A 23957-nucleotide genomic window follows, 5' to 3' on the forward strand; every position below is an offset into this window, starting at 1 on the left:
TCCCTGAAGGAAAAGAAGCCATGAATGTCCGTCTGAACCACCCATGGAGAAATTTTTTTAAAAATCTGAGATGCATGAACTTCTCAGCTGTATGTGACAAAGCATGACCTTGGATTTTTAAACTGTTTGATAAGTGTTCAGTTTAACAATCATCAATGCATGCTGTTAAAAATGTGCACGTATCTGAAAGTTTTTTCCTGGGGAGAAATGTTTTGGGATAAATGCACGAAACTCCTTATTTTTTCAATGTTTATTAAAACTGAAATAAATTACTATTTGCATCAGCATATCTTACAAAAATAGTACCCATCTAACGGGGCAGAAGTCAATCTACTAATGACTATTCTATATTTAGCCATAAGACTGTATATTGAAAAGGCAATGGTGGAAAATTTCAAGATTCTAATGGAGTGAATTGCGCCTCTGCGTCGACATCCTGATCCTGCAAGGGGGAAAAGGCCATTTTCTTGAATTCGACGACCTGGAAGAAAACATGTTCCAAAATGTGCTTTGCTTCCCTGTGATCTTTATCCAGCTTCGGAGTCACCCCCAGAATTTCCCCACATTTCCGTACATAGAATTCAAGATCCTCGTCCGTGCCTGGGAATGTAAGTAAAGAAGTTTTTACGATGAAGGATATATTAAGCAGGTAAATACTTTATATAAGACAGGACTAAACCCACATTTGTTTGTGAGCTGTGCCAGACGCACTTCCTCAGAGGAGAATGTTTCATCTAGATCGAACAGGTCAAGCATAGGTGGTGGCAAATCGCTTAATGCGGGTGGGAAAACCTGAAAGACAATTCAACCATGTGTGGGGTTCAGAGCTTTCACCCTCAAAGAAATCCCATGTAAGGATTGAGCAACATTGAGACACAAACGTAGGATTGAAACTCACGGCAGGCTGAAGCGGCGGCAGGGGCGTCTCAAACTGTGGCATGATCAGCTGAAGCGGCTCGTCTTTGACATTAAGCTGCTTGTAAGAACTGCATACAACTCTTTATTAACTTCTCCTACTACAACATATAGACTTGTGATGAGACAAAGGTGCATTTTGCATTCTTACCTGTGTACTAGGAGGGAAGAGTCTGTTGACAAATTGAACAGCGATGTATTAAAGAGAGAAGTAAAATCTCTGGGGATTTCTTCCCCCTCCTGGAAGCACACTCGGAGCTGTTCTGACAGGTAACCCATGTCTGGTAACATGGTGTAATCTGTGATCTGGGGGACATAAAGACATGATGGATGTCAGATCATTTAAAAGTAAGCTGTAGTGATAGATTCTCCATGTATTCTTTCTCACTTCTGGATTTTCAGCATCAATCTGATTCAGCTGAATGTTGTCGGACATGAGCCACTGGAAAACGACATCCTGGAAAGCAAAAATTAAAACACAAAGCTGAATAAATTATCATTTATAACCCGACATATTTAAATAGAAACTGGACTCACCATGATTTTACTGTTCTCCTCTTTGTCCATGTATTGATCACTGAACATGTGACAGGAACCCAACACTGCTAGTTTGCCAGATTCCTTCAAACACATAAAATATCACTCAACATCTATTCACAAACACTATGTGGAATGACAATTAATACAAGACAAGGTGTGTCTGACCTTTCCTTGATGGAAGGCTAGGACGGGCCTGTTGAGGGGGAAGCAGACCGAACCAGATGACAGAACTGGCACAGCAGGCTTCATCACACTCAGGGTGGCGCCGTATGGGTACACAAATGTAAGAGCCCTGCACAAATCAGCACACAAAGGCTTGCATTCAAACCTGATTTGCACCATTAATTGCGACATTTAATGTAGAAACTGAGAATATAAATCATTTACTGTGCGTTATTTCCACCGTTTTCCTCTTCAATGATTCCTGTGACCACTTTTCCAGCAGCCCGACTCATCTCTCTAAAAAAGGTGAAATTTGCTTCAAATTTTACCAATTTACAAGAAATGTATTGAAATTGCAAAAGCATGCGAATATAATGGAATAAAGATTTTTAATGAGTAAAAAGTAAACACAAACCTGTTTAATACACCATCAGACACAAGGGCCTCCTTCGGATGGAAGTATTTGTAATAAACATTCCTCGCAACAGAATCTGCAGAACACAGAATTCTGAACAACTGCACCAAAAAATCCATAGAACTGCAGAGATGATTCGAGCATTTTCTAATACGTACCACTGTTCACCATTATTCCAAATTCCTCTAGGAGAAAGTTGATATTGGTGTCATATTTACTTTCTCCTCCTTCCCCAAGCATGACCAGGACGTTTCCTCCTGCGTTCAGGTAGTGTTTCAGCACCTCGAGCTGCAAAAATCAGGAACAACTGTCAGAAAAACCAAGCGATAGGTGCAGAATTTAAAAGCAATGAGGTGATGATTTTAATGTGGATGGTAAAGCTTGTCATTTCTACCAAATCTTCTTTTAATAGGTCACCTCTGATGCTGTGAACTTCTCCCTTGGCCCTGCAGTAATCCACAACCTGACACTCTTTAGCCTCTCCACAGACAGCTCTTCTTTCATACTGAAGGACAGAGATAACAAACTATGTTAAAGCTGTTTTGCATGTCAGTCCTCATGAAGTCACGAGTGTTTCCTTACCTTTGGATTTTCCATTGAGCTCTCAGTCTTTTCTGCATAAATTTGAATCCGTTATTTGCAGAAAAAAGCTCTCTTTTTGAGAAATTGAAAACGACCGTGTTGTTCTGTCCATTCTCCATCGTTTACCAGGATCCTTTTCTGCATTCATTCGCTTTGAAATAGTTTGTAACTAGTGGCTCTGAAGTATTAGCGGCTAATTGCTAACTAACGCTGTTCCATCAGCGTCCAACATACATATGATGTTTTTGTTATATCTATTTGACGGGAAGGAAGCGACATCAGCAGCTCATTTGGAGGATTAAGTCCCCTAAACGAAGCTACGCAAAATCCAAATGTTTCTCGTTTCCTAAGTTACCTCTTAAGCGTTCTCACCACAGATGCATGATGGGAGGACAGTGGCAACTCGGGCGCTAACCTCACAACAATCTATCTGAAGCGTGGCAATATATTAGGTGAAAATTTAGATATTAACAAGGATTTTACGTTTTATCGCTCACGCTTCTGAAAAGATTAAAATATTACGTCAATTTTGTAAAAAGTTCTATTAAATGAACGTAAATCCATGGTGTTGCACCCGGACGACATACAGCACGGACACACCACTTCCGGTTCCTTGCAAGTGTCAGGCCGAGTCTAATATGTAAACAAACTATCTTTCCGCTTTGTTTGGGTACACAAACTTATTCGATAACGATAATTTTTATTGTTTGCACACTGTTGTTGTTTTTTTTTTTGTGATTTTAAACTTACTTCCCCATTTGTTTGAACAAAGATGTCACACATTTTCAGGTTTTATGGTCATGACTTGAAACGAATAAACTGATGATTTCTCGACATGTGTTCTTTTGCTGTGACTTGCGTATTTTTCAACATTATTATTATCAAGTTATAAATTATACTGATAAGTAATGGTAAAATTAATGTGGAAAGAAAACCCAAGTCATGATTACAGCATAACAGCCAGGAAATAAAGATACAAACTTACTCTTTTTTTCTTAGCAATATTCATTCAAATAGAAGTTTTACACAAGAGCATATTATATCACAAAATGTTATGTCACGTTACAGCAATTTTAAACAATCAAGCTTGTCCTGGAAACAATCTTTTTCGACACATGTGCTATTTCTGACATTTCGCACAATTTGCAAATTCATTTTTTAAAAATCATTAATGAAACGATCATAAACTAGTTTATTAACAATTTCATGTTTGAAGATGAAATAATTTAACTTACTTAAATTACATATATAAATAAAACAAATATATTTTTAAATTATAATTTGGATTTTAAAACAGGTGTTACTCTCAGGACACCCTCCTGAGAACATGAGACAGCCAACACCCCATCTCTTCGCCACAGTCGGCCTTGAACCAGTCCTCTGCTGCCCCCTGTGGAACACAAAAAAAACTATGTTAGGTCGGTACAGGCTATGAGGTACATAGGTTTAAAAGCATCAACGGCACAGTTACAATCATCTACACCTAATAGGATAGCAACATAATTTGAATGCTGTACTTATACAAATGAATTGAAAAATTTGCCTGTCTTGGCCAGAATAATTGAAAATCTCAATTAGATTTTTTCTTGTACTGTATTATAAAGATTATAAAAACGTAACGTAACGTTCAAGTGAGCTTTGCATTCTGATTTTCATTTAACCTTTCTATAGAACTGTTAATTTAATGATACTGTCATTTAGAAGATAGTAAATGCAAATGTTGACTGTGAGTTTTTAACTTCTTGTAGTCAATGGAGCAATTGCTACAGAGCAGACAGAGAGTGTCTGACACACTGACCTGCCCACGGGCTCTCACACTCGTACAGCATCCACTCATCGCTGCGGAATGTGTTGTGGAACCACATGGCGTGATCTAAGGAGGCCACAAACCTGGACCGATAGTTGGAATAAGGCAGCAGCGCCGTGCCCAGGAATGCATAGTCAGACACATAAGCAGCAACACAACAATGCAGCTTCATGCTGCCTTCACCTACACACACACACACACACACAAAACACACACAAAAATTGACTGAGACTGCATGATAAATTTTAAAATTTGTTAATGCTGAATTTATATTTTGGGAAATCAAAACTCCATGAGCTCATTTTATTATTCTTTATATGTTGTATTCTGATTTCTAGATCCACAGCTTCAGCATTAAATTTCATTATTTTAATTACTAACTGTAATGTACGCAGTGCAAGTGATACAGCGCATTAAACGCATATTACCAATATATCCTCTCGCTCGCACCCAGAACATTTGCTTCGGCTCAGTAGCATTGCGTCTGTGAAAGAATGGTGGGTTGACAGGCTTTATCTCTATGGGGACATCATCAGCCAGCAGTTTGTTGAGACCTCGTTTTAAATTCTCCGTGATATCTGGTTTACTATGAAACAGAAAAAAACCCCAACAGAAATCACGTCAAGGCAATGCAGACTCACAGCATATATTTATGTGTGTGCTGGTGGAACAGCACCTGACTACACTCTTTTAGCTTCTCCCCAGCTAAAACCCACAAAGTGAAACCACCGGAAGCAAGTTTAATTATTTCATATCTTCATACATGGCACTCGTAATTATGATACCAAATAGTACTTCTGCTATGACATTACCTAAGATAATGTTGGATCAGCTCCTCTACGTTTAGAAGTTCTTCCGGCTGAGGAACCGCTGGCATGGTGAACTGATGCTGCAGCGGACTCTCCTGTAACATGTGGAAGGACACTTGGCAGATAAGGATGGGATGTCCATGCTGGATCGCCTTCACGGAACGAACGGTGAAACTGCGACCATCCCTTGTGCGCTCCACCTGATACAGGACTGGAATCTTAGGATCCCCTGAAAATACAAAATAGACAGCCGTGAACAACTGACTGCAGCCTATTTATCAAGTTATTCTACTTGAAATTGTTGGAAGATGATTTTATTCCACTCAAACTGCAACGAGTGTACGAGACTCCTTCAAAGATCAGAATTATCATCACTTGGATTAAATTTGAAGTCTCCTTTTCCAGTCACACCAGAAATGATCTTACCTCCTCGTACAAAGTAGCAGTGAAGGGAATGGACATATAGATTATCACTGACAGATTTGGCTGCAGCTACAAGGGCCTGACCGACTATTTGTCCCCCAAAGAGCCGCTGGGACCGGGGCACCCAGTGGTGCGTTCCTCTACAGACAAACAGAGCAACAGTTTTCATGTATGGAATGCAACCATATTAGATGATGGGCGTTGTTCTTTATTGTACAAAAACACAACATTGATTCATGTAGAGAACCCTGATGCAATCAGGGCTCATAGCAAAATGCAAACTTTAAACACCTATGAACAGGAGGCTTTTAAAAGAAAAATGTAAAAAATACAATAACATTGGAAACGTGGACAACGATGCAATGCAAATACAGAATTTTACAAAAGTTATGTCAGACATCTAAAGATGTGTGAGATGTTATTTTAGGTGTGAGAACTGTGTCATTTCAATTTCATGACTTGACAACTTTGCTAAAACCATTAAAGCTGTGCTGTATTTTCATCCCAATTTGAAAACACAGTTTTACACTAATAACAGAGAAAACTGTTTTTCCAATGTGGTTTCAGGCTACAGCAATAAATTAACCTTTCACATCCTAGTGAGGTAACAGATTGTGGCATCAGTTGAATATCAGTGTCTGAATCCAAGTAGTAACTGAAAATTACCATTAGATATAAGAGGAAAATGATCTGCAACGCGTCATATTTAGCAAACTGCTTATATATATATGCAAATTAAGTCAAATAAAATATTAGCCAGAGTTAAAACTCTTATTTTAACAATGACGACACAAATGCAACTGGGATGTATTAAAACAGACCTAAAAAGTGTCGCATGTTCGAAGTGTATGTTTGTCAAAGGGAATTACGGTAAATTCAAGAGAAGAAAGTGGTGAAATTAAACTTTTTCTATGTAAGGTAATAAATGTGAGGCACCTGTACAGGTCTACGTCCAGCTTCTCCAGGTTCAACACGCTGGTGACCAGGACGCTCCTCAGGTCCTGCTCGTATGGTGCTGGAGGAGTTTCGGAATCTTCATCTTCAGCCGGTTTCGGCAAAACGAAACCCGCTGGATAAACATTATCATCGACTAGGATTTTAGCATCACCACCACTTCCGTCTGCTTCGTTTTCCTCCATGTTTGATAACTTCTTCTTCTTCTACATCTAGTACTACTTCTTCTTCTTCGTTCCCTTTAAGACGTTACGGCAGCCGATGAGTACTAAACTGCACTGCTGCCCCCCTCTGGAATGAAATGGGATCTATTCTTTTCAGAACCTTCATTAATTTATTTTGCTTTATTCTGACAAAAGTACAAAAACGTGATTGAGTTTGGATTTTTAAAAATAAATTATTCAACAACGTACATTCACGTGTCCGTGTATCGTTCACAGGTATCCTTATGTCCGCTTTTGTGATATCTCATTTAAAGTCAAGCAACAAACTTATTGCAATAAATGTATGCTAGTGTGCTTCAGTGAAAATATGACGTGAAAGTTCTCATTTACTGTACTGCCAATCAGAAGATGAATCCCATGCTGCCTTCACAGACTGTGGGATATATTTAATTACCTATCGTGTACAGTACCCAGAAATATTTGCGGTTCATTTTTGTGCCTAATGTATTAAAAGTGTACGTCATAGTTGGATCCAAGTGTCTGTATAGATTTTAGCTTTTGGGGAAAAAGTTTAATAGTTGATTCATTATACATTACGAACCCGAAGGGCGTTTGGGATAATTATATACCAAGATTTTTTTTAAAAAATTTTATTTATATGCTCAAAATTGGTTTACGAGCAGCACCCGAAGGAGGCGTGATGCTGAGCGCGTAATGGGTTTCCCATGCATTGCTCCATATCGGGGACCAGGAGCTGCAGCTGCAGCAGTCCATCCACATTAAAGCTTCTCCGCCACTTGATGCCAGTGACATCGGGCTTGACGGTGGTTACGCCTTTCACGCGTGTATTTTTCCTTTTTTATTTATTATGGCATCATCGGACGGACTCGATGAGGATTGCGTGTTGCAGCGGGGGAGATCTCAGAGTGACCCGAGCAGCATCACCGAGGTTCGCTTGGGTGAAGCGCACAGAGCAGGTGAGAAGAAAAAAAAAGAGGAGCGGGGGGGACGCAGAACGCGCTTTGGATATCTGTCATTTGCTCAGGACTTTGCGCTTTTGGCGCTGTTGGCCGGATAGGAAGCGCATCACGGCATAAGGGGCTCGCCTGCAGCCCCTTTCGCGTCCGCGGTGATCCCGTTGAATTTGTATGCAACAAACGTAGGTTGTGTTGTCGACGTGCGTCATTTACACCCCCCCCCCCTACATGAACTCACTGCTCAGCTATGGGCCTGATGCGTTAAACTGCTCTTATTATAATAATGTTATTTTCAATATTATATTCGATGAAGACGTTTTGATGCAACACGAGATTCCCTCCCTCACACCAGTCAGGTCTATTTCAGCTGGATTCGTTTCTACCTTCATCAAACATGCATCGATTTTCTCATTTTGTCATTTCCAGACTCGTATGATTATTGCTGGTAGGATATCTCATCATATCACCTACTCATCTGCCACAACACATTGATTTTCATTAATGCACTGAAGAAAATTACTGACTGTTTTTATTATTATTATTATTATTATTATTATTATTATTATAATTATTATTATTATTTGTGATATTTGAAATATTATTTGTGTACCACCAGAGTACAGAATGTACAACTTGTCTTTTCACATGAACTGCAGTATTTTGACTTGAAGCTTATGAGAATGCTGGTTGTGTATTTGGCTGTTTCCATGGCGATCCAAATGGCAGGAGGCAGCACTTGGCCGTCCAACTGTGAACCGACATGGTGTTTGTCTGCTCCACTCACAGGTCTTTTTATTTTTTATTTTTTTTCTCAATACACTGGGTGATGTACAGCAGCCAGCCATTCAAAGTGAAATGTCACTTAGGGTGTGAATTGTGGTTATTTGTGAGATGAGATTCCACATCTCTACTGGGAACCAGTGGGCAGACATTTACTGAGATATACTGTTTTTAAAGCCACTGCATTGATAACAAGGCTTGCAGAAAGCGACACGGTAAAAACTGTTACATATCTATGTGCATTGGCATTTCTTCAACGTGTTCTGTGTGTTATTCAGTACAGATGGACAATTAATCATTGAAACTACCACAGCTCGCTCTACCCAGTGCCGCCCCTCCACTTTAGATGAAACCATATGGGATTCTGACACCGGTGTGGACAAAAAAAAAGGAGGGAACAGGTGGAAATATCAGTGAAAAATATGGGATTCAACTGTGTCGTGTGTCACGGTTGAATCTACTTGTTATTTAAATAAATTCTTACTTTAATACCTGCAGAACTGACAGACTTGAGTGATAAATCCATAGATCAGTCATGGAAAAGGAGAATCCCTCATGTCAGGTGGTGAAAAAGTTGTGACATGAAGTGTCTGAGTTTACCTGCTTTACTTGGGTACAGGTCGTCCGGCAGTGTGGCTGCTGCTTGTGGGTATATTGCAGTGCTGATGCTGAAACGATACACGGTTCGGCCCCTTATTGATGCAAGGGTTGAGCGATGAATTGTCGGGTGTGAATTGCACGGCCCTTGATGTCAACATTTGCTCGCTGTCATCGCTCGCACACGCCCCCCTGTGTTCCGGTGGCCGCGTGACGGCGTGGCAGCAGAATAGAGGTGACGAGTTGAACAGAGAAGCTGTGACATCTGTGCAAACACCGGCTCGGATACGGAATCATAACACGGTGTTGCAGTGTAAAGTATCCACAGGTTTATTGTGATTGTGCACATACGATGCTTAGAATCTTCGTACTGTTGCGCACATCATGCACTGCACCTCTATTTCCATGATGTTACAGCCTCTTTGAACATCAGAGCATTTCACACGATCTGCTATATTTAGCTACAAGGGTCAACGCAATACTGCAGAAAAGTTGTCTTGCCAACGGCGGATACGGGTGAGTTCATATCCTCGGTTTTCGATACCGCAGCTCGTCACGTTGGTGTGGTTGTTATGGTTACATAACAGTGTTGACATACATGTAACTCTTAAGGCCGACTCTCCCATCCTTTCTTGCAGCTACTGTTAATTTCAGACGATGCCCAAGCCAATTTTGGTCCAAAGCTGACGTGTCCTGTGCAGCATCAGGCAGACAGGGTTTATTATAGGCAATGCTGCACTATACCCTCCTCCAACGTCTCCATCCTCTCTGTGTTCGTTGCTAACCCTTTCGTACCCTGTGACTCTGATCCTCGTGCAATCATCTATATTTCAGAGGAGAAAAGAGGAGTGACAAATCTTTTAGGGTGGCATTATCATGGCATCCAGCTGGGCAATGTCACAGAGAATTAGCGCCGCAAAAAAGATTAGACTCAGGGTACAAATGGGAACTTCTTCCATCGTGACACGGGGAAAAAAAAGTCGAGAATTTTCTCTGTGGCTGCAACTAAAGCTGTAAAACAATTTGTCATTCTCTCCGATTCTTTTGCTGCATATTTTGACACTATATACAGTTGGAAGAGTGATTTGAGGACTCTGATTTGACATGTACCACCTTGACATTGCTTTACCACGTCAGCACACCGAGAACAAAACACTGCACTTGCAGATTGACATCTCTTTAAATGGACTCTGTGGTTTCATTTGGAGTTGGGTGATAAGCAAAGCACCTTGTTCAGCAAATACAGGTTACATCATTAGCTGTGTTGAAGATGATGCAGAACAGTAAGTACAGCCAAAACACTCCGGTCCAAAAGGTGGAACTCGAATGCAGGCAGACGAACTGCAGCCAAGTTGGATGCTCGTCAGGCGAGAGACGGCACGGATGCAGAGTGCTATTTTACCTGCCTGCAAAACTGAAGTTGGCAGAATGACTGCTGGCAGAGGAGACAGGTGTGATTTTAGAAAAGATGCACCTAAATGAGATGAATCCGCATGAGTTGCTTTATCATGCAGTAATTAATGACCATTAAAGATACGCTTAATTAATGGATTTGAATCGGATTTTTAGCTGCACTAATCAATCAGGTTAGATTAATAACCGTGAATGAATGAATTAATGTGAAAGGGGTCATTTGCAGCGATGAACTGGCAGAAAATGATCACCTGACTCAGCAGTTTCCCCCACATTCCATTTTATTGTTTTTGGTTTTATGGATCACAACCTTGGTATTTTAATGCAGTCCATTCTGGTTGGCATTGTTTCACAGGACACGGCTGGGGTTTTTTGTGTTTTTTTTGTTGAGAGGTTCTGATAAAATCAGCAGCAAAACGGTAGACGGAGAAATATTTCCAGACATTTTATAAGAAGTTGGGCAAGTCCAGATTTTGCTTAGAGAAAACAGAATGTTGGAGATTTTCAAGCAGACAAAAAGGATCAGGATCTGTATTTTCTGTAAGCAGCAAACATTTCTTATTATGTTTCTTTATCAATTAGCCATACATAACAACTTTATTATTATTATCACCCGAGTCATATAATAATAATTACTTTAATGTGGAGGAACGCAACAAGCTAAACCGCCAAATGTTGATAAAAATGTATTTTAAAAAAGCCACACACGAAAAAACAACAAAAATAGAATAGAATAGAATACTTTGGTAATCAGTGCATTTTCCAACATTGTGCCCTCCAAAATGACAAAAACAATGAGATATTATCTGATTGGTTCAAGTAATTTTGAGAAGTGATCTTATTTGTTGAAACAACATTGAGGGTGGGCCTTAGGACATTTTTCTGGCAAGAGCCAATACCTGGCCTGTAAACCTTGTTTCATTTGTCCGTTTCCCAGGCAACAGGCAATTTAAGATGTGAATACTCCCTGTTGTTCATATATGATGGAGAAAATGTTTTTTCCACCAGGTATCTAATGTGCATAAGCATTAAAAACTGCAAATAAGTAGCTTAAATTAAACAGGAAAAGATATTATGTCACCATTGTCCAAATCTCAGAAATGAATTGGCATTTGCGATGTCATTGTGATGATGTCCAGAAGCAGGATTGGTATGCTGGTGATATTAACATGTAGCTGGAGCTCAGATCGTCGCATCCGCCTGTGAGAATCTTTATCGATGCACATTAATAGAAATGTTTGAAGTCCCTGGTGCTGCATGTAGCCTGCAGGAGTCTGTCCTCTCTCGCTTCCCTCATCCCGCCCTTCGAGCCGCTGGACTAATCTGACATGCTGCTCTAACATGAAGGGCTTCCTCCCTGGACTCCTCTGCTGTCACCACACACACACACACACACACACACACACACACACACACACACACACACACACACACACACACACACACACACACACACACACACACACACACACACACACACACACACACACACACACACCTCTCATCTAATGGCAGGCACCAGTTCAGTCCTCACATTCACTTCAAGGAGGCAGAGAGGGCCCGGAGATTAGAATTCTTTTTATTTCGTTCAGGGTACCTCATGTTTTATTAATCAGGAAGTCCATACAGAAGCCAGTTCGCCTCGTTCCATATTCACAACTGTGATTGAACGGATAGAATAGCCGGCCTGGCACCTGGCAGCTCACTCCGACGGGCATGTTCCACCCCCCGGCTAAATCTTTCAACAGCCACATGTGTCATTTTGCAGCAAATGCAGTGATGAAATAAGAGGTCAGCAAAGCCGCTGAAAGACATCAGTTTCTTTGCCTTGATTGTTTGCAGTCTTCTGTATGTTTGCTCGTTCAAAAACTTTAGTAATTTGTTGGCATAGGCCAGGAGAGATCTGAAAAATGGATTGTGGTGTTCTCTGCGGCTTTTAGGGAACCCTGGAGCACCAATTAATCATGATTAGACACCCGAAAAGTCATGATGCATTTATGATGAAACAGTTCCCAACCAAAGATTATTATGTAGGAAGATCTGAAGTCCATTAATCCTTCAAAGGCATGTAGAGGCCTGCAGATTTTTTTCATATAATCTTTTTCTCTGTTGGAAATGCATCTAAACAAACAATAAAAGAAACCCTGTGCAGCTGAGGCTGATAGAAAGATGTTTGTTTTGCAGGCATTTGGTCATGAAACAGAAATGAAACACTTGGATGGATGTTCAGGTCAATAATCAAGAGGAGAAGGGGTTTCCTGAGTGTGTTTGAGTCATCGGTTCTCATTACATTCCTCTAAATGAGAATTTTGTCTCTTTATGTAGTGTTAAAGTTTAGAATCACAGGCTAATGCACCATTCATTTCAAGTATGATGGCAAATTTAGTTTGAAATCAGTATTTGGTCTGTGTATTCAAAAATTAACCATTAATATTGCATTTACTCAAGCATCCCAGAATGCATTGCATCTGTCAAGTATTTTTGAATAGGTGATTGAATTTCCAGGTGGCCATGACGGCGCAGAATATCGGTCAAGATTTTTATTCCCCCCAGACATTACCATAGAATCTGTTGCCCTGTACAGCACTAAGATTAATGTTAGACGTATCGGCCCCAAAAAATGCTGCTAAGTGAGGTCAGGAGCTGCTGAAGTGAATCTGTGGGAGGATGTGCCACAGAAGCCCTCGGCTTGGCAGATGGAAAGGTGTAGCGCAAATGAGGTAAGCCATCACTGTCACAGGGAGCCGCAGTCAGCTGACCTCACAATAGGAACACATGGTTGGTCCAAGGTCAGGCTGCAAATAGAGTGGAAATGGACCTACAGTGTGATGGAGTTACTCAGCACTATAGAAAGGAATGAGTTTGAAGCTTAAACCAGATATGCTTAAGATTTCTGTTCCCTTTATGTCCAATCAGAACTCAGAATGAGATGAATGGAGGTAGAATTTGCATGTTTTGCAATTAAAACTGAGGATATTAAAATATTACTATTTTTTGGAGCTAATGCAGCTCCTTAAGAGTTTTTTTTTAATCTTGACTCATTTCAAAAGTGGAATCTTTAACAAGCAGTAACATGGACAACATGATCAGTGTGGAGCATCATAGAAGGGATGCGCTGAGACGGCGATAGGTGGTTACACCGGCGAGTTTTACCCTTGAGTATTTGGTGCAGGATTGATTATTTTTTTTACGACTTGGCCAAGACTCAGAGGAACAGCGGCTACTTCAAAATCACCTCGTCTTTTTTTTAGTGCCAACTCATCTCCCGTGCCATTATGCATACAAAGAGACGTCCCTTATGGTCTGACCGACCCCACGGAGCAGCAAAGATGAAACATGACATCACCCTCCATCATTTGAAAAATGCACATGTAGGCCACGCTCATGTAGATGTAGGTCAGTGTCACGTGTCACGTGTCATTCCATCTTTGTTCCATATTTTTATTTTACCACAACACGTCCCTTTGCATCCGTGCTCTTTGCACGGTTTAACCGACTAAAAGGGTTATTTGTGAGTGGTTTTTAGACCACGTGCTTCAAATCATTTCAATGAAGTGGTTGGAATTTTAGACAAAACTCAGCACCACAATTTTGGAGTCTTCAACAAATAAAAAAAAAGAAAGAATGGGCATGATTTTGAGGGTGAAATTGAATTAAACTGTGGAAATTTCTGCTGGTGCCAGCTGATTACTCTGCTGATGCCAAAGCGTCAACCATGCATCTTGTTCAGTTTTGGATTATTTCAACCATCTGTCACAAATCACTGAATGTATTTAACATTGTAGAAAAAAAAGTAATGTACAATAGTTGTTTCAAATTATCAAGGTGCGTAAACCATTTTTAACCTATGAATAAATCATCTGTGTCCACATACAGCCTTGTTTTCATGGCAGTAGAAAGAGAAACAGGCAAATGTACTTACCCCTCCCCCACTACGCACAAACAGACATATACTGTACTGTGCATGCACAGCATCCCCCCCCCCAAAAAAAGGAATCTGTAAACATCATGTCACAAATAGATTAGGACTTAATAATTTCCAGTCTGGTGTTGTTGCAAAAAAAAAAGACTGAACAGCATGCGACTCATTTTGCACATTATCTACAGCCAACTTAGCGTTTCCTCTTCCAACAGACAATTTCTACCGGAGCTGCCACCGATTGACGCCTGTGGCTTTTAATGGGCGTTCTGCATGTTTACCCTTTTGTTTTCAGTCCCTTATGGGGGCTTTTAATACGCTCAAATTGTCGCATGTTTGCAGTCACCTCCGCTGGAGGTTGTACATACCATGATACGCTTTTGTTTAAGGAAAGACAGATGAACCTGGGTGTGTGTGTGTGTGTGTGTGTGTGTGTGTGTGTGTGTGTGTGTGTGTGTGTGTGTGTGTGTGTGTGTGTGTGTGTGTGTGTGTGTGTGTGTGTGTGTGTGTGTGTGTGTGTGTGTCAGGAGCCCAGATCTACCCAGCAACGGGGGCCAGGCCTTCTGGGGATGGAGCTACTTGACTTAAGCTGTCAGCCATTTACACATAACGTATCTTTTATGAATGTTTCATGTGCTGACCTAATTCCTTTCAGAGCCGCGCAAAATGCAATATGCTGCACACCAGAACACGGGAGAGCGCCCAGCTGATCTTTTTCATATCCTCGTTGGACAACAAAGGCCCGATGAAAAGAAAACTGAGCCGTGGCGTGACCGAAAGGCGAGAGTAACGTCTGTTTTCACTGACTTTTACACGACATCCCAGGGGGATAAGGAAAAGAAATTGGGCTAAATGAGAGCTTAAAAAGGCAGATGTAATTAAAGCTTAAACCCAGAACCGGGAATGGAGAGACTTTGAAAGATTTGAATCCGTCAGTGTAAAAAAGTAGATGAGGAGGGGTGAGATCAGCAGCTGCCAATAAAGGCCGTCCGCTCAGACTGATTGCTGGATCTGAAGCCCTTGAAAGTGTCAAAATTAAAGCTTCTGTTCAGCAAAGATCTGACATTCTGGACAGATTCTATCCGGAAATTCCTGGAATTCCTCATTTCTAACCTTTTTACGGTTCTCAAGTGTTCGTGGTGTGAAAAATGCACCGTTGATGACCCAAAACGAGCAATGTGAAGACATGGAAAATCATATATTTATATAGTTTTCTGACATTCCATAAACTCAAAGAAATGCTGATTATCATCCTTATTATTTTTAATAGCGTGGACAACCCAAAACATTAAAACCACCAGCTCCCATCTGCCATCACAATGCTTTAACGTCCCCCGATTGGATGGTGCGGGCTTGTGGGGTGAAGTCTTTGTGGCTCAGCGTGATTAGAATGAGATCTGGAGTCCAAAAGCTCTGGAGCTCTCTTTCATCTTCCTGCCCTTTTTAGCTGCAGTTTTACTTTCTTCTATTTATTTGACTTTATTCCGAAAAGAATAAAACCGCTCCCTCTCTGCTCCTCTCTCAGTCCACGCTGCATTCTCATGAGTCCGGCCTTTTTGAAACCCCGGCTTTCCTCCCCAACCTTGAACCATCCCGTCAGTGGAATCCCAGAGACTAATTTAATTGCGGCTCACACGCACACACGCCGTGTCTTCCCCCAACTCACTGTCACTGCGATGCTGCTCCGGCTCGCCGGCTGCACAGCCTGTGGCTGTACCTGATGAATGATTCAGCAGCTTTAAAGGGGAGCGTTTCCGGAGCGCAGCGGCAACAGGGTTGTAGGAATATAACCTGTGTGTGTTTGAACTGAATGAAGCAGGCTTCCAGTTTCTGCATGTTAAATAGCCCGAAGCTGACCTGAAATCTGAACAATAATAAGATTATAATTGAAAGTATTCAGGGATTTTTTCAGAAATGCTCTCTCTCATCTGTCTGAATTTGCACTGTGTCTCTTGCAAAATAACTGGCGACAACATTTTCTACTTCTTTCCATCTGTTTCATGGCTTTCTTCATTCATTATAAGGAGCTTTAACTGTTCTCATACCTTGAAACAAGTGGGTCAGGATCTGTCTTTAATGGTAGCATCCTTTGTTCCAACCCAAACCAGCACCACACAAGTATCTGCTCAACACGGATGTAATAATGTATTACGTTGGAATGACAGACGAGGAACACCTCCTGTTTGTTTGGAGCATCTGCGTATTAATCCGAAATGGTTGTGTTGTTGCAGCATTGCAGTCACATGGTTTCATTTGCTTAAATTAGAGGTTTTTTTTATTGTGTTACATAATTTTACGAGCTTATGAGTAAGAGAGACCAGATACAGACAAACAAGTACTGGTTATTTTTATGCTCTAGTAAAATGTGTTGTAAAATTAAAGATTATTTCGATGTAATTATTTAGATTTAGATTTAGATTTATTTGTTTATTTATTTTGGTGTAGTACAGAAAAGTTATATAATGAAATAAATTTAAACTGGGGAGCAGAAAACATTCAGTATTCACGCATTAACATTAGCAGCATGTTAAAATCAAACAGGCCTCACTTCCATTACACTTTATAAAGCATTAATTTAATTTTCCAAACGGTGGTTTTGGCGGGACGAAAGCATTATTTCACAATTAAGGAGCATGTCAAAGTCACTGGTGAGCTCTAATGTGAAGACATGAGACTAACTGAGCACCATAGCTGTGTTCTTTCACATATTAACACAAACTACGGGGCGTCTTCACTCATCCGGTGATGCACACAAGGCGCTTCTGCAACACTCTGCAGGTGCATTCTGCTGCCACGTTCACGTCACGTCAGATTTATCGGTTTTCTCGCCTCCACTGCGTTCACGTCACAACGGAATTGCCGCGTCTTCTTTATTAATGAGATTCCTATTGACATCCAAGTCACATCAAATGTCATAGACATTCCCTCCATACACTTCCCACCCACTTGAAATAAACACAGCATGAAAAAAAAACTATAATACTGTATATGAATAAACTTTCTTTACTCTGCTGCATGGTTAGAATCCAAATGATATAATGTGAATATCACAATTGCAGAAAAATACTGGATTTTCTCCTTATATATGCAAATCCAGGGTCTGTCACAAGTCAAGTAGGATGCATCCATACTTATTATTAATTACAGATCTTTCAGCTGCCATTTTTACCAAAGAAATAATCAGTTTATTCAAACTTGTTTGTTTGGCACTGCTGGTGCCTCAGAGTTTTTCATCTTCACAAGGTCAGATGTCTGTTATTTATTAACCGAAGACAATTTGCAGAGCAACCCTTTTACTGCATCCTTCATCCTCACCCTCATGAATACTGAATGAGATTCACATCCATAGAGTAACCTACACATTGTTTAGATTCTTTTCTTACTGTTGTGTCTCCCCGAGGAGAAATCCACCAATTGACTTTCATCGTCTCGGCCCTTCCTGCTGTTAATGTATGAGTGGCCCTCTGGAAAATCGATCTGAAACCACAAAGGCTTTGTTTACACATCAAGTGATGGTGTCTGAATAATTAATAAGTCGTGTCTTGTGGTGATGGAATGTATGGGTGTAGGGGATAAAGAGATATTCTAACATATACTTTATTTAAAATATATGTAGATAAATAAGTAGATGAATAAATAAAAGTAATCACAGTACAGTTTTTTCTGTTATTGTAATATTACGTCATTATAATATAAATAAAAGGTAAATAAAAATCAAAAAATATGATTTGACAGAAGGATGCCGGTTTATTACCGGTTTACGTCGTGTGACGTCACTGCGTGAGCTGTTTTCCCCGCTTGTGCGTGTGTCACCTGCTCGAGGCTACTTTATTCCAGGACGTGTTTGTCATTGGATTTATTCTCCTCCTCCTCCCGCCCGGAGGGGCGGGGTCCGCGTGGCACACCAGCACCCGTGCAGCTCGCGGCAGATGCTCGACCTCACTTGTTTCCGCCCCCTCGGACCGCTCCGGTCGGCGATAAACAAACTCCGCTTCCAGTTTTGTTTATTAGCATAGTTTAAATGATATTTACACCAGTTTATTCATATCTAGTTTGACTTCTCGTGTCCGGATTTGAACCCACCGGATCTCAGGACACCGAGCGCCGTAAAGGACTGGATCGCGATTCATCCTATGATATGTAAGTGTCATTCCGAACAGAGTATTATTATTAATTTATAACGCAGCATTTACCCTAAACTCCATATCGATCACGTGATGTGTCTTATGTGACTTGACTTTGTGACCACGTGGTACTTCGCGTTGCTTCTCTTTATTTATCTGACTTTATTATCGCACAGTGTTTAGCATATGGCTTCTTGGATTAGGTTTTTTTTGCTTTGTTTATGTGTTTTTGTGGCGTCTTTTTTTATTTAAAAGAGCGCAACTCTTAATCTCAATCTCATATGAGTGAAGATATTGTGACAGGGCGTCTGTGTGCATTTATTAATCCTTTGCTTTAGGCCACGCTGTCCTGTCTAGCATCCGACTCACCCTGCTTGTCCTTTACCATTAAGAAAAACACGCAAACCCTTTTATAAATACTTAAACATGACCTGCAAATTAAAAATACAGCAACTCCACGACTTACATTATGCATCGTTACGCGCTCGGCCGTGATTGGCTGCGACTCTCCGTCTCTCTGTGTGGCAACAGCCATCCCATCCACCCAGCAACTCCCCATTCCTCATGCCTTGGTGATTCTCTTCCACCGAGGGTCTTTTCTGCAGCATCCTGCGTGGTAACCATGGCAACGCCAGCCTGACCCGCGGTGCGCTGCTGCTGCAGCAGCAGCAGCAACTGGCTTGACCTGAATTCATCACCGCATCTCAGGCAGGCGGCCGGGCAGACAGGACTTGGGCGACTGATCTATCTTGCTGCAGCAAGGGTTGCAGTAGAGCGTATCTTTGATGCATGTTGGATTTTTGACAGCGTTCCACATCCCATCATCATCAGCATCAAATCTCTGCCAGAATCTCGTCTCTCCTGTGGATCCTATCTGTTCAAACCACAATACAGTTCCTTCTTATACACGTGTTATCTTTTTATAATAATACGTATACGGATTTGGTTTCTCCAGGATGAGCAGATGTTGTGGGTTTTAGATGCTGTAGAGAGAAAATGAAAGTGTTCATGGATAAAGTCCCTGCACAGTCGCCCCCCCCCCCCCCCCCCAGCTCAGCTGCAGGCTCCCTGAGGTGTCAGCTTGTTGTCAGAGCCAGACTGTGTGGGAGTGCCTATTTCTGTCCTTTCTCCCAGGAACCTCTCTCTCCCTGTCTCTCTCTCTTCTTTGCAGAAGTCGTCCTCTGTGGTCCTTCCAGCTAAGTCCTCAGACTTAAGAACGTCTTGAGCAGCAGATCAGAGCGATAGCCGTCGAACGACTGGAGAAATCGATGCTCCTGCACACGATTAGTCAAGTCGTCAGTCAGTCAGTCGGTCGATCCAGATTAGTTCATTTTTTTGAGTCACTTTTCCAGCAGCGGCATCAAAAAAATTCTAAACGGCTTCTCCGTCGAGAGGAGATTTTTGTTTCCCCTCTTTGTAAACTAGATATATCGAGATGAGCCCTTTGAAGGTGTTGCTTTCAGCTCAGGGAAAGTGCAGCTGGTGATTTTGATGTTTTTCTCACAAAATGGGTCACCGCTTTATTTTGTGCACCTCCTTTCATGCAGGAAATGAACAGCGGAGAATGCATATGCACAAAGTGATAAAAATGACAAAGAATTTCAAAAACAGGTGGAGAAAATCATCGTAAATGAGTTAATAATGAAGTGGAACTATGTAGTAATGGTGAGCAGAAAAAGCCAAAATAAGAGAAACAATAAAAAAAGAGCATACATATAAAAATACCAAACCGAGCCAAGATGAATTTATGATGGAATAAAGTTTTATTTGTGTCCTTAAATGAATTTTTAGATTGTTGGACTATTTGTTTCAGCTCACATAACTTATAGGTAAGAGTGAAATCCATTTGGCAAACGCTGTAAATGAAAAATTATGTAAAATATTATGTAAAAATGCTCTAGTCTTAACCACAGGAAATAGTTCTCCCTGATGTGTTCTTGACAGTGACATAAACTACCAACAAATGCAAGAGTAATAAAAACATGTTGCCAGATGTTCTCCCTGCAGCCGTATTTAGGATGTATTCCGTTCTATCACTGCTGTTATATAACGTCAGACTGCTGTAGATTCATGGGTGCTACCATAAAGTCTGCTGCCTGAAATAGTCAGCTGGTGATTGGGGGGGGGGCTGCAGATGTCTGCGCTGACCTTAGAAAGAAACGCAGTTGTGCTGAAGCTGCTTGTATTTATTCCCTCTGTCTCTCAAGAGGTCTTTTAAAAGCCCCCTATTGTCTGAGTGTTTTGGGACCAGGAAGAGCTGGCCTGCCACGAAAACATGTGAGTCACACGCCAACAATGCGTTTCTATGTCCTCTGCCCTCCGCTCGCTTCTCCTCCGGGATCGGGGCTTGAATGAATGAATGAATGAGGTATTCGCAGCGAAGTGAGACACAGTTGCCTCTCTCTTACCAGGATTTTAGTGATTGATTTACGGTTGATTGGTGACATTAAGGCCTTGTGTTCAGGATGGATTTCACTGCCTGAACCTGATCATAAACGCAGCTGTGTTTGTTTGGTGTCGTAGATGTGATGGACCAACAGAGGGCGCTGCATTCAGGGTGCTTGGTCTCAGGGGTTCGCACGCCTCCCGTCCGACGCAACAGCAAGCTCGCCAGCCTGGGACGCATCTTCAAGCCCTGGAAGTGGAGGAAAAAGAAAAACGAGAAGCTGAAGCCCAGTGAGTGTGAGACTTTTGTGCAACACAGGCTGGGTTTTAGGAATCAGTCAGTGGGGGATGTTTGAAGAAACTGATGCAAAACGGTTCATGTTTTAGTCTCACTGCAGTAAATGGAACAGATTCATGAATGTTTGTGTGGTTTAGCTGCAGAGAAGAAGGCAGCTGTACGACAGAAGAGAGATGACCTCGTCAGGAGGAACCCCGGGGAGTCGGAAGCAGGTGCAAAATGAAACACACACACACACACACACACGTCTCCAAGCTGATCACAGTTGCCTGTTCAGCCACACGACACCTGATTCATCCCTATCCTGTTCCCGCGTGCAGAGTCGGATCTGGCTTGCGGGGGTAACAGCGGCGATCCAGACACGCCGACGCACTCTGATGGCGAGGACAGGGATGAGGAGCCAGTGGCGCCTCTGGCCAGCACCAGTGAAGACCTGGGCAGCGATTTAGAAGCTTCAACAGGTGAGTCACATCTGTGATTTGTGTGGAAATGATCAGAAAGTACAAAATAGATCAATAAGGTAACAAAAAGATTGGTGAAACTACATCAAGCAATGAAAGGCTGCAGTTTTAATAATAGTTAGAAGCGCCATTTTTCTGATTTGACCACTAGGGGGAGTCAGACACCTGCCAATCAACCGTAACCATTGCCTTTGTGTACTTTTAGTTCAAGATGTGACTGAAGACTCGAAGACCATTGGAGATGCCGGGCAGAGCGAAGATGGAGAAGACGACAGCACCTCCATAAGCGACCCCAGCGATGAGCAGTCACCGCCGATGGGGAAGGCAGAGGCTCCTGAGGGCAAACAGGAAGCGACAGCGGCGCAGCCCCCCAGACGAACCAGCACCTCTCCTCCACCCAACCTCCCAGTAAAGCTGCTCACCAGGTTGGGCAGCCTCGATGGTGAGTCTATCAGGCAAACCGTGACTGCACGTCCGGCCACGTTTGCAGCCGCGACGTCTCACTAGGATGATTTTCCTTCAGGCGCTCCTCCGGTGCCGGTTAAGAAGTCCCCAGCCACCTTACCCAGGAACTTCACACTTCCCAAAGACCCTCACAGCTCCCTGTTGAGAGGCAGGATGTCCACACCTACCGGCTCCCCACATTTTGGGACACTACAACAACAGCTGCCCCCTAGCTGCATCATTGAAGAACTGCATCGCGCTCTGGCCACCAAACACAGACAAGACAGGTCAGATGCTGCTGGTGGAGCACGACTTTTTAATTTGGTTGCATAGTTTATATGTTAGCGAAGTTATTTAAAGCCTACTTTGAAACAAAATCTGATGAGGTTAAAGATTGAACAGCGATCCAAAGAAAAAACCACAACATTTTGAGGTACAGTGGGATACTTTTTTGGATCCGTACTTTTCTTTCACTGTCTTTTTTTGTCACAAGCCTCTAGAGCAGCCTGTATGCTTGGGTAAATTTATCAGAACATTTACACAAAATCTTCATCAGAGGTTTGCATTAGAGGTTGGAGTAGGTGATTAAATGTGGGTGAAAGTTTGTCCGGGAGAAGAAATACTGACCCTTCTGGAACATCACCGAAATTATAGATGGATCCAAGGTCCAAGTTTATGTTTTCACCAATCAGCAAATCCAGGTGTTGCATATAAATAAGATGGCACCTGTAAAAAATGTATATGACTAGATATCTATGCTAATGAGTGAATGAGATTATATAAAGTCAGACAGTCCAACAAAAGGCAAGAACTTAATCATTTTATTCCAAATGAATAATTTTATGCAACTTGTTTCATTCTGCCTTCCTGTTTTTAACATCTATCTCCTGAAATGATGAGGAAAAAAAGGTGTTTTTATGAAATTAGATTTCCTCTCTCACATCATTTTTAAATAAATGAGTCTCTTTGCAAACCCTCCCTCATTAATGTTGTGTCACAGGTATCCATTTATACGCTTCGGCTATGCTGTGAGTTGGTTGTGGCCCTCCAGCCGGTGGCGACTGAAGCCTCTTTGGGACCGTGGCATCACGACGTTATAATTGACAGGCTCTTCTTGTGATGTGTGATCTCAGTTTCCAGGCGAAGGAGGCACGCTCCTCTCTGAAGCGCCGGCTGGACGGCCGTCTGTCCCGCACCTCCAGCACGGAGAGGGAGGCCAACGGGGAGTGTGAGAGCAAGAAGGAGTCCGACGAGAACAAAGAGAACTGGCGTCTGGATGAATACTTGAACGATCAGGACAGCTGGAACGAGTCTGTGATCTCTGGTAGGTCCCTGAACGTCGGCGCTGATCTTCCTTTTATTGTACAGAGGCCAAAAAGCTGGAGGCCCTGCCATTTGATAATGCATCGACGTAAACCCAGCTGATATTTGTTTACATGGAGAGCATGGCAGACATGACTAACCGCAGAGTTCCTGGTGTTGAGTTTTCAGCGGCCCGTCAACATCTGCTGTGGTGGCCTAATTCTTGGCCGTTCATGTGGGTCAATGATGCTCAGCCATCTGTGGCATCTGTGAGTCTAAAGGCAAAAAAAACCTTCAAAGGGTAGACTGTGGTGTTATGATGGACAGGATGTGCATATCTGATGATGCCACATCCACATTGGAAGATATTTAGATCCAAATCAGGATTCATTTATGCTAAACAGGGCTCTATTTAGCTTCTATATGAAAAGGGACATTTTTGTTTTCTTCTCTCAGACACAAGAAAATAAGCATTTCTAGGTAGAT

The 23957-nt window shown here is 41.9% G+C and overlaps 3 protein-coding genes across 5 annotated transcripts in view; 1 reads left to right on the top strand and 2 right to left on the bottom strand.

Annotated features, from left to right (window-relative positions):
• Window positions 1-222: 222 nt before the first annotated feature.
• Window positions 223-3081, bottom strand: ift52 (intraflagellar transport 52 homolog (Chlamydomonas)). Its single transcript, XM_068315765.1, has 12 exons — window positions 2615-3081; window positions 2450-2537; window positions 2191-2320; window positions 2033-2108; window positions 1843-1914; window positions 1621-1747; window positions 1453-1536; window positions 1304-1372; window positions 1067-1221; window positions 899-986; window positions 684-792; window positions 223-600 (listed from the first exon to the last, which is right to left on the bottom strand). Exons 1-12 carry the CDS (start codon window positions 2731-2733, stop codon window positions 395-397), a joined length of 1323 nt encoding a protein of 440 aa, XP_068171866.1. The 5' UTR covers window positions 2734-3081; the 3' UTR covers window positions 223-394.
• A 493-nt stretch (window positions 3082-3574) lies between these two features.
• On the bottom strand, window positions 3575-6802 carry acot8 (acyl-CoA thioesterase 8). Its single transcript, XM_068315777.1, has 6 exons — window positions 6590-6802; window positions 5657-5793; window positions 5234-5459; window positions 4850-5007; window positions 4413-4604; window positions 3575-4004 (listed from the first exon to the last, which is right to left on the bottom strand). Exons 1-6 carry the CDS (start codon window positions 6790-6792, stop codon window positions 3889-3891), a joined length of 1032 nt encoding a protein of 343 aa, XP_068171878.1. The 5' UTR covers window positions 6793-6802; the 3' UTR covers window positions 3575-3888.
• A 789-nt stretch (window positions 6803-7591) lies between these two features.
• The window catches only part of phactr3b (phosphatase and actin regulator 3b), a 33299-nt gene continuing 16933 nt past the window's right edge, over window positions 7592-23957 (top strand). Inside the window, exons 1-7 of one of the 3 annotated variants that reach the window (XM_068315527.1) lie at window positions 7592-7748; window positions 21105-21257; window positions 21402-21476; window positions 21585-21725; window positions 21931-22167; window positions 22249-22456; window positions 23303-23493. In XM_068315527.1, coding sequence (XP_068171628.1) covers window positions 7640-7748; window positions 21105-21257; window positions 21402-21476; window positions 21585-21725; window positions 21931-22167; window positions 22249-22456; window positions 23303-23493 — 1114 coding nt within the window. In that variant the 5' untranslated portion in view covers window positions 7592-7639. Of the gene's footprint in view, window positions 7749-18382; window positions 18598-20748; window positions 20859-21104; window positions 21258-21401; window positions 21477-21584; window positions 21726-21930; window positions 22168-22248; window positions 22457-23302; window positions 23494-23957 lie in introns of those variants that run through there. The other 2 variants (XM_068315528.1, XM_068315529.1) reach the window with 2 other exon arrangements.

This window comes from Antennarius striatus, chromosome 5 (assembly GCF_040054535.1).
Source record: "Antennarius striatus isolate MH-2024 chromosome 5, ASM4005453v1, whole genome shotgun sequence".
In the NCBI taxonomy this organism is placed as follows: Eukaryota; Metazoa; Chordata; class Actinopteri; order Lophiiformes; family Antennariidae; genus Antennarius; species Antennarius striatus.